At 37.7% G+C, this 11,888-nt stretch overlaps 1 protein-coding gene across 1 annotated transcript; it reads right to left on the reverse strand.

Annotated features, from left to right (window-relative positions):
- Window positions 1–921: 921 nt before the first annotated feature.
- Window positions 922–11,406, reverse strand: LOC131927701 (heat shock factor 2-binding protein). The gene is made up of 11 exons (XM_059283467.1): window positions 11,321–11,406; window positions 10,103–10,245; window positions 9,646–9,750; window positions 8,612–8,756; window positions 7,897–8,000; window positions 6,075–6,224; window positions 5,630–5,765; window positions 4,823–4,946; window positions 4,620–4,723; window positions 4,032–4,135; window positions 922–1,181 (listed from the first exon to the last, which is right to left on the reverse strand). The coding sequence occupies exons 2-11, from the start codon at window positions 10,190–10,192 to the stop codon at window positions 1,077–1,079; spliced, it is 1,167 nt and encodes a 388-aa protein (XP_059139450.1). The 5' UTR covers window positions 10,193–10,245; window positions 11,321–11,406; the 3' UTR covers window positions 922–1,076.
- Window positions 11,407–11,888: the final 482 nt, after the last annotated feature.

Here is an 11,888-nt window from a genome sequence, read left to right on the forward strand (position 1 = left end):
AATGTGCTAGATGACACACAATGTGCTAGATGACACAATGTGCTAGATGACACAATGTGCTAGATGACACAATGTGCTAGATGACACACAATGTGCTAGATGACACACAATGTGCTAGATGACACACAATGTGCTAGATGACACACAATGTGCTAGATGACACACAATGTGCTAGATGACACACAATGTGCTAGATGACACCAATGTGCTAGATGACACACAATGTGCTAGATGACACCAATGTGCTAGATGACACACAATGTGCTAGATGACACACAATGTGCTAGATGACACACAATGTGCTAGATGACACACAATGTGCTAGATGACACACAATGTGCTAGATGACACAATGTGCTAGATGACACACAATGTGCTAGATGACACACAATGTGCTAGATGACACACAATGTGCTAGATGACACAAAATGTGCTAGATGACACACAATGTGCTAGATGACACAATGTGCTAGATGACACACAATGTGCTAGATGACACCAATGTGCTAGATGACACACAATGTGCTAGATGACACACAATGTGCTAGATGACACACAATGTGCTAGATGACACACAATGTGCTAGATGACACACAATGTGCTAGATGACACCAATGTGCTAGATGACACACAATGTGCTAGATGACACCAATGTGCTAGATGACACACAATGTGCTAGATGACACACAATGTGCTAGATGACACACAATGTGCTAGATGACACAATGTGCTAGATGACACACAATGTGCTAGATGACATACAATGTGCTAGATGACACACAATGTGCTAGATGACACAATGTACTAGATGACACACAATGTGCTAGATGACACACAATGTGCTAGATGACACACAATGTGCTAGATGACACACAATGTGCTAGATGACACACAATGTGCTAGATGACACACAATGTGCTAGATGACATACAATGTGCTAGATGACACACAATGTGCTAGATGACACAATGTACTAGATGACACACAATGTGCTAGATGACACACAATGTGCTAGATGACACACAATGTGCTAGATGACACTATGTGCTAGATGACACAATGTGCTGAATGACAGATTAATCTTCTACCACAACAGCTCTCATGTCTGAAACTATTTCCTGGGCCAGACTTTTGATTTCCCTATTGCTACTGTGGCACAACTTCTCAAGGTGCATCAAGCACTGAGGAGAGAAGGTGAAAAACTATCATCACATAGGTTGATGTAACAAACACAAATGTAAACAAGGACGACATATGGTAATTTCCTAACACAACATACTGGGTGCAATGACAGGACACAACATACAGGTAGCAACAGCAGGACACAACATACAGGTAGCAACAGCAGGACACAACATACAGGTAGCAACAGCAGGACACAACATACAGGTAGCAACAGCAGGACACAACATACAGGTAGCAACAGCAGGACACAACATACAGGTAGCAACAGCAGGACACAACATACAGGTAGCAACAGCAGGACACAACATACAGGTAGCAACAGCAGGACACAACATACAGGTAGCAACAGCAGGACACAAGATACAGGTAGCAACAGCTTGACCCAGGACACAACATACAGGTAGCAACAGCAGGACACAACATACAGGTAGCAACAGCAGGACACAACATACAGGTAGCAACAGCAGGACACAACATACAGGTAGCAACAGCAGGACACAACATACAGGTAGCAACAGCAGGACACAACATACAGGTAGCAACAGCAGGACACAACATACAGGTAGCAACAGCAGGACACAACATACAGGTAGCAACAGCAGGACACAACATACAGGTAGCAACAGCAGGACACAACATACAGGTAGCAACAGCAGGACACAACATACAGGTAGCAACAGCAGGACACAACATACAGGTAGCAACAGCAGGACACAACATACAGGTAGCAACAGCAGGACACAACATACAGGTAGCAACAGCTTGACCCAGGACACAACATACAGGTAGCAACAGCAGGACACAACATACAGGTAGCAACAGCAGGACACAACATACAGGTAGCAACAGCAGGACACAACATACAGGTAGCAACAGCAGGACACAACATACAGGTAGCAACAGCAGGACACAACATACAGGTAGCAACAGCTTGACCCAGGACACAACATACAGGTAGCAACAGCAGGACACAACATACAGGTAGCAACAGCAGGACACAACATACAGGTAGCAACAGCAGGACACAACATACAGGTAGCAACAGCTTGACCCAGGACACAACATACAGGTAGCAACAGCAGGACACAACATACAGGTAGCAACAGCTTGACCCAGGACACAACATACAGGTAGCAACAGCAGGACACAACATACAGGTAGCAACAGCAGGACACAACATACAGGTAGCAACAGCAGGACACAACATACAGGTAGCAACAGCAGGACACAACATACAGGTAGCAACAGCAGGACACAACATACAGGTAGCAACAGCAGGACACAACATACAGGTAGCAACAGCAGGACACAACATACAGGTAGCAACAGCTTGACCCAGGACACAACATACAGGTAGCAACAGCAGGACACAACATACAGGTAGCAACAGCAGGACACAACATACAGGTAGCAACAGCAGGACACAACATACAGGTAGCAACAGCAGGACACAACATACAGGTAGCAACAGCAGGACACAACATACAGGTAGCAACAGCAGGACACAACATACAGGTAGCAACAGCAGGACACAACATACAGGTAGCAACAGCAGGACACAACATACAGGTAGCAACAGCAGGACACAACATACAGGTAGCAACAGCAGGACACAACATACAGGTAGCAACAGCAGGACACAACATACAGGTAGCAACAGCAGGACACAACATACAGGTAGCAACAGCAGGACACAACATACAGGTAGCAACAGCAGGACACAACATACAGGTAGCAACAGCAGGACACAACATACAGGTAGCAACAGCAGGACACAACATACAGGTAGCAACAGCAGGACACAACATACAGGTAGCAACAGCTTGACCCAGGACACAACATACAGGTAGCAACAGCAGGACACAACATACAGGTAGCAACAGCAGGACACAACATACAGGTAGCAACAGCAGGACACAACATACAGGTAGCAACAGCAGGACACAACATACAGGTAGCAACAGCAGGACACAACATACAGGTAGCAACAGCTTGACCCAGGACACAACATACAGGTAGCAACAGCAGGACACAACATACAGGTAGCAACAGCAGGACACAACATACAGGTAGCAACAGCAGGACACAACATACAGGTAGCAACAGCTTGACCCAGGACACAACATACAGGTAGCAACAGCAGGACACAACATACAGGTAGCAACAGCTTGACCCAGGACACAACATACAGGTAGCAACAGCAGGACACAACATACAGGTAGCAACAGCAGGACACAACATACAGGTAGCAACAGCTTGACCCAGGACACAACATACAGGTAGCAACAGCAGGACACAACATACAGGTAGCAACAGCAGGACACAACATACAGGTAGCAACAGCAGGACACAACATACAGGTAGCAACAGCAGGACACAACATACAGGTAGCAACAGCAGGACACAACATACAGGTAGCAACAGCAGGACACAACATACAGGTAGCAACAGCAGGACACAACATACAGGTAGCAACAGCAGGACACAACATACAGGTAGCAACAGCTTGACCCAGGACACAACATACAGGTAGCAACAGCAGGACACAACATACAGGTAGCAACAGCAGGACACAACATACAGGTAGCAACAGCAGGACACAACATACAGGTAGCAACAGCAGGACACAACATACAGGTAGCAACAGCAGGACACAACATACAGGTAGCAACAGCAGGACACAACATACAGGTAGCAACAGCTTGACCCAGGACACAACATACAGGTAGCAACAGCAGGACACAACATACAGGTAGCAACAGCTTGACCCAGGACACAACATACAGGTAGCAACAGCAGGACACAACATACAGGTAGCAACAACTGGTCACTAGCAGATAACTTACTCGCTCAGAAAGTTTTTTTGTGCAAGCCAAGCCAATATTTTCATCAGTCATCAAAGATTGCATAAGGCGCATGGTACTGATTCTGTTGTCTGCATCCTTCTCTTCTACAAATTAAAGCATAGATCAGATTTCTGTACAAAACTATTTCCAGCTGAATGTTGGTCAGAATTCTCAAACTGTATAGGTTATGCCAGTGCAATACAACACTGCCTACTTAGTGCTAAGGGGATCAAGTATTAACAGTGTTGCTACAGTGGAGGCCTACTTTCATTTATGTTTTTTATAATACTTATTGATACAGACATTTATCAATAAAAAAAGCAGTTCCAGGTGTAAGTACAAGTAAAAAGTTGAGATGTGTTTTAAAAAGTTCTACAGTTACTGATGGTCATCACTAGTATATGGAGGTGACTGTAAGGGAGATAACTGGAGAAAGGGAAATAACAATTATAAACTGAAGACCTAGAAAAAACCATCACATGTTCTAGCCTATGACCAGATCTCTAACATAAGGTTTTCAACTGCAAATTGACTGCTGACCTTTGTTAGATTCTAACTGTTGACCTCTGTCAGGTTCTAACTGCTCACCTTTGAGATGCCAGCACAGTGTCTTGATGAAATCTGACCTAGAACTCAGATACATGATGCCCTTGGAGTTCAGGCTGATGTTGTACAAGCTCATTAGCATCAAGCTGGTGAGGGGAGGGCAACATTTTTACAAATACATTCCTCACACTCTAGAGGCAAGTGTTTCAAAATATTTTTCAAGGAGAAATTGAATTAGCACTCACATTTTCATGTTGGCACTCTTAGTAAGTGGAGCCTCTTGGATAAACTTAATGAATGTGTCTATTGTTTTACATCCATACAAGCTGGTTGATATGTGTTCTCTTCCAATGGCTGTTGCTGCTATGTCTGCACAATCACACACACAATTTAAAATTACACCAACAGGACTTGTTTTTCTAAAACATTGTAGAGGGCAATATGTTGCTATGTTAGCCCCAACTGAATGCACACTTGTTGAGTACATCAATAAAGTAGTATTACAATAAGTTTATTATACAGAAGGTAAAATCTGTAAGTCACTCTGGCATGTTGGAACTGTCCAGCTTGTGGGTCAAGCTAAACTAACCGTGATTACCTAAACTAGACAACTACAACAAATGCATGCATCCAAGTGATGCCACTTTGGCAGCTAGATTTCAACATTATCACACTCATCCCTGATTCAATCAACACCATACCACTCATCCCTGATTCAATCAACATTATATCACTCATTCCTGATTCAATTAAAACCATACCACTCATTCCTGATTCAATTAAAACCATACCACTCATCTCTGATTCAAATAAAACCATACCACTCATCTCAGATTCAATCAACACCATAACATACTACTCATCCCTGATTCAAATAAAACCATACCACTCATCCCTGATTCAAATAAAACCATACCATTCATCCATGATTCAATCAACACAGTACCACTCATCCCTAATTAAATTAATGCTCTCCATTTTCTTAGATTATCCCTCCCTACATCTTTCTGACACAACCTAGTGGCTTTTACTCCCAGTACTTGATACATTACTTGTTACAACTCCACACAAAGAGAGTATAAAGATGGCCTCGTCAGTGTTTTGATTGGGCCATTCATCATCTTTATACGCTGTCAGATAGCTCATGACAGAACTGGAGATTATCTCTAGGAATTCTTGACTTCTGCTCTGTAATCAAATTAACATAATTCATATAGCATTGTTCATTTTCTTACACTTACAGTCAAACTTTCCAAAATAATTTATAAACAACGATCCCACAAGGGTGAAGTTATTTTATGTAAATTATATCTGAACCTTAAGTATGTGTCAGCATGAAAAAACCCTATTTTAAAATATTTGTTTTGTCAGATTTCTGTTTTGCATGTATAAACATGTTTGTTGCACTTTTGTATACTTTTTCCTAGCTACACTTTTTCTTTTGACATATTAACTAAAATGCTTTCATATACACCAGATATAATGGTGTGTACATACCCCAGATATTATAGTTTCTATGGTGTTCTCATGTTTAGAGACCCTCCAGAGCAGGGTACAGCTGGCCGCCCCTAGGGAGGAGCAGAAATCTGACTGCTGCTGTAGCTGGTCAGTCAATTCTTGAATCTCGGTCTTTAAGTTCACCTGGACCTACAATGTGAGAGACATAGTTGTCTACACAGCCAAATATTCAGGTCAAAGGTCAAACTGTAGCAACAACATCAAGATTGGATTAAGCGTAAAGCCAAATACCACAATAGCATGAAGCTAAGACAAAACAAAGGTAGGCCAGACTAGGAAATGTCTCTTTGTTGATGTCTTCATTAGAGCTAAATATATGGATGCATCTATTAGGACCCGGGTCCCAATAGCCACGGCCGCTATTGGGACCCGGGTCCTTATAGCCTCGGTCGCTATTGGGACCAGCCAATAGAATTGTTAAGATTTAGTTATACAAAAATTCTTTTAAGATGCAGAATATATCTTTTCTGTTGTGATTTTTTTCCTTGTAGTTCTAAATGATATATTGAGATCTTGCTTTAAATACCCGATATCATTACTGACAAATGTTATGATGAGCGGGTGTCGTTAGGTCTATAATATAATTATGACCTATGGTATGAACTTCTATGGCCGAGCGAATGTTGAGCGCGCATGTTAAAATGTGTTTTATTTTTTTTTCTTCCGTTAAACGTAATTTTATTTCATAGGTCTGTCCGTCCAAATATATATATATATATATATATATATATATATATATATATATATATATATATATATATATATATATATAATTGTATTAGATAGCTCATATAGGTTGCAGACTACAGCTCCCGGGCCCGTTTTCTTAAACACGAATATCTCGCATGCGTTGTAGTACACTTTAATAGAAGCAAGATGAAACATTTGAACTCACAATGACCCCAAATCCGTTTTTCCCTCTTGCTGGCTTGGGATAGGGGGGGGGGACTACGACGTCAACAAATCTCGACAAGCTCATAGCAATGGTTTTGCTATGACGTATGCTATACGCCTACACTGTTCACATATAAACCAAAGTGACTTGCGCTGACCAGAAAACGCGAGCGGGCGATCAATGGAGCAACGAAGTTTTTATAATTAGCGTGTTTGAAAACCTAAATCTAGAAAAAAAAATCTACTTTTTAATAAAAACAATTAAAAAAAAATTTAAACCAAACAACTCAAAGGGAATGTTAAACTTAGATAAATACACTTTACTTCACACAAAATAGAGAGCTTTGTTAGGTTCCGATCCCGTAACTGATCGAGATGCGGGAGGTACTGCTTTATCCACTAGACCACTACGTCTGACGATAATCGATAAGTAATTAATCTTTATCTATATTTAGCTAAATATAGGGTATTTAGAAATAGCATCACAAGAACTAACGCTAGATAATCCGCATAACTAATTACAATATAAGACAACAAAATACGAGCAAATCTACAAGAAAAATCAAATAAACATAAAAGGTATAATTTTAATACAGGCTGTTCAAGTGCTTAACGAACTTAATGCCGGGTCCCAATAGCGGCCGAGGCTATTAGGACCCGGGTCCCAATAGCGGCCGTGGCTATTGGGACCCGGGTCCTAATAGCCACTTCCTAAATATATATATATATATATATATATATATATATATATATATGTTATATATATATATATATATATATATAAAATCACATATATATGTAGTTTCCTTATAATCAGTTCATGTTTTACAACTCTGAATGAATGGTGACCCTACCTTCTTCTCCCTCTGTAGTTCCTATATAACCAGTACCTCAATGGTGACCTTACCTTCTTCTCCCTCTGCAGTTCCCCCACTGTGTTCTCCAGCTGAGACTTCCAGTGCTGTACCTCTTGCTGTAGGTTGTTTCTTTCTTGTAGGACCTCCTCTAAATCTGGTGGAGATGCAATCAACCATTACATTTTTACAGTTTGCCACATTATTTCTATCATCCAGAACAAACTGAAGATGTCTTTGCATTAACTTCAGTATTTGATTATTCACAACAGACAGCTCAAACCACAGTCTACAGCTACATCTTAGTTAACTGACTACACAGCTAAACATCATCATTGTAAACAGACTAAACATCCAAGGGATGTAACTATATATACAGATAATACATGGGATGTAACAATGACTAATATGGCATTACATTACAGATAAAGCTTTCATTACTATTACTACATCAGAAAGGTGGCTTGGAATCAAATAAAGATTTGAACTCAATCTATGGCTTGGAAGCGACTACATCTTTATGTAAGTGTCTGGTTTGTGTAATATTCAGTTTACCCTTTTATTTAAATCAAAAACATAATGAACATAGCAAGTTAAGGCAAATTTAATACAAATATATAAATAAATAAAATAATGGGTGATGACAGAAGGGCTCTCAAAATATTTAGGGACAAAAATGTCCAAAAAACATTATTTCTGATTTTTAAGAAATCTAGACATTCTCTCCAAAATCTGAACCACAAACTTTTAACAAGAAATAAAACTTACTTTTCTCCAGGTATTTAATTCTAGCATCAGCTATTTCCACATTCTGTGTCATTAATGACAGGAGCAAAGCTTTTATATTGGCTGAGTCCACAGCCAAGTTGTTGAGCAATGATTTCTGTACAATCACCTCATTTTGGGTGAAATCCTGTATGGGGATGAGAAATAAAAATATTTTGTTAGAATTCTAGCTGGGTTAGATTGTTATTTGTTTAAATAAGTACTCAACATTTTAAATATTTTAAACACATTCTTTAGATTGACTCAAGTTCACTCTACTAGAAGTATGAATTTGAATTTAAACATTAGTTTCAACCAAATGGAGTTTAAAAATAAAACAACTATCCTGTAATTAAAAACAGCAGAATGAATATTATTATAACTATTATATTATAATGTTTGGTGTCATATGACATGATCCTCTGTCTCATAGCATGTTAGAAAAGTTTTACTATAGTCTTCATGCTATTTATACAGGTATATGCTTGTCACTTTTAATGAAACAATACTCAAGTCATCACAGAAAAACATGAGATGTTGAGTAGATGACCTGAACAAGCGAAATTTGAATACAGCATAAATTGCTGAAGTTAGAGTTATGCAACCCTCTTAAATTTCTTTGCAGAACATGGTGCAAGGGAAATTACCCAGCTAAAAAAGTTGGATTAAGAAGATAGCAAACACTTTTATTAATATTATAAACAAATTTCAATAGAATACAAAACCCATTACAATCAATTTTTGTTTTCGTTTTCTGATTTAAAAAAAAAACCTTTAAGAGATTCTTTTTAGGGTTCTGCTGCAAATTTTGATGGTCAATAATGCACACAATACTAACATTGTTCATAGTGTTTTGATTTAAAACTTATTTAGTTGTTTAGTTTAACAGAAATAACCTAAATAGAAAAAAATTAGCAAAACATCTGGTTAATTAATGAACAGTACAACAAAGGTTGTGCACTTTAATTGAGTAAGTACCCAATTTTTCTTCTAAAACAGAAATGGCTATGTATAAGCCTACATATCTGTGGACTCACTCCGGGGCTTATACTGTTGGCAGAAAGAGACTGGATTGTGGCCCATTCTTTCTGTACACTCTGTAGATTTTCTACCACCCTGCTCATCAACTCATTGAAAGGTTTCTATGTGAAAATAAAATATTTATTTCAATTATATATACAGGCAAATGAATAGGTCCTGACTTGCAAAGAAACAAATTTACAGCTACATTTTTGCATAACTAATAGAAAAGACATGAAGTAATTTATAAATTTTCCAAAGAATAACAGTAAACAATATGCTTGATTACTAATAAAATAATGTATTTATTAAAATAATTTTCTCAATCATGGTGCACCCAATAATCAAGTTGGCGTTTAAATTGGTGACCTCCCCATCAATTGTTGTTAAGCTTGTAAGTTAGTTAACGGTTGATGAGTACAATTTTCCAACAGAAGTAACACCATGAATGTTGACCACATTAGAACAACTCACATTGTCTATAGGAAGTTTGGTCTCATCTACTGCTGTGCCTTCTATGTTGTCCATCATTTCACAGGACTTTTTTTCTTCAGGTGCAGACATTTTAGAGTTTTGTTGGATCAGTAACTTTTGATGTGCATAGTGGTGAGGTAAATCTATACATTGCAAGTAAACAGGTATTTTAGAAAGAGAAATAGCTACCATCAATATGGGATAGTAGAACTGATACATTGCAAACATTTTAAACTTTAAACAGTGTATCTGAAGACATAAATGCAATGTTTTTTGTTTATGATAAAAGCATTTGCTCTATTAAGTAGAAGCCTACATTTTAAATTTTTATCACTTGTAAATTACTGTGAACTTTTTGCAGCTACCTTAGCACTAGTCAAGCCTTTGGTTTGAAAACCACTGATCTTAAGTAATTTTTTCTGCAATACTGTCAATACCTTCTTCAATACAATAAGAATACTATTGAATAGGATCTCACATAAAAATATGTGAACCCTAGATCTTCTAACTTTGCATTTCCATCAGTGGGCTTCTAATATTCTAAATTAAACTCTTCAATTTAAAAGTAGATCTACCATCTGGTTACAGTAGTTACTAGTCTAGAATGCAGTAAAAATATATTAGATAATTAGATTAAGAATCTCTATAGTCGATATACACCAGATAGAGACTACTAGCTAGCGGATATACGATTACTAGATCTAGAATAATCCCCCAATAATCTAAGTCTAAATATATCTATTCTAATATATGCAGTGAACTACTGAACTTACAACTGTGTGTGTAGTGAGAGTAGTGTAATCAATAATATTCAATATAATAATAACAGCAATCAAAATCATTAAATCATTTTTCAAATGTTCTGTAATCTGTACTGTAAGCCGTGTAAGAAGGACTAACTAAATACTATAATAACTAACTTAGTACTACTAGATCTAGAATCTAGTAACTAAGTCTAAATACTAACTATTAGTAACTAAATAGTAAAGTAAACTATTACTCAAATTAGTATTAATTGATAATTAATAATTATTAAGAATAGTCATTAAGACTACGCGGAGCTCAGATTTAAGTCGGTGGAGTTGAGAAGAGTGTCGTGTGAGTGTGTGGATCTACTAGAATCTACTGCTGAATTAATATAATTAAAAATATAATGATAAAATCTCGATCTATCATTTTTATGTTCAGCTAGATTCAGGGGTATTACGACTGACTAACTTCTAAGGAATCCTCTGAAGGGAATGAAGTAAAGTTTAGTAAAGGCATCCACGGGGAGCCATGCAAAATCACAAATGAAAAAGGAATTTAAAAGTAATACTGGCTAAAACTTAAAACTTTAAAAATGTTTAATTAGCCTGTCTACGAAATAAATAAAAATATGAGGGAATAAGAATAGGCCTAACGGTCAAGTTCTAAGTAAAAAAAAGTATTTAATTATTCGGTCTAATCAAGAAATATATTTCATTATTTTATTTTACACCATACATAATAATTAATACTACATAGATCTAGAATCTAGATCTAAAGATAGATATATTTATTATTTTAAATTAATCATTGTTTTGGCCTAACTAACAATACAATATTAAATTATTAATTAAATATTTAATATTTATGCGAAATTTCTTTCAATTTTAAAAATAATTTTAATAAAATGAATTAGGGGTCGTCCATAAATGACGTCATACTCGTAGGGAAGGGGGGGGGGGGGGTCCGCAATTTTGTGACCTTGTGTGATGAGGGGGAGGGGTTCAGATGGTGTGACGTCACACTTTTGCATTATAAA

This window comes from Physella acuta, unplaced genomic scaffold (genome assembly GCF_028476545.2).
Source record: "Physella acuta isolate Inbredline_101_S28 unplaced genomic scaffold, ASM2847654v3 ptg001433l, whole genome shotgun sequence".
NCBI classification, from domain to species: domain Eukaryota; kingdom Metazoa; phylum Mollusca; class Gastropoda; family Physidae; genus Physella; species Physella acuta.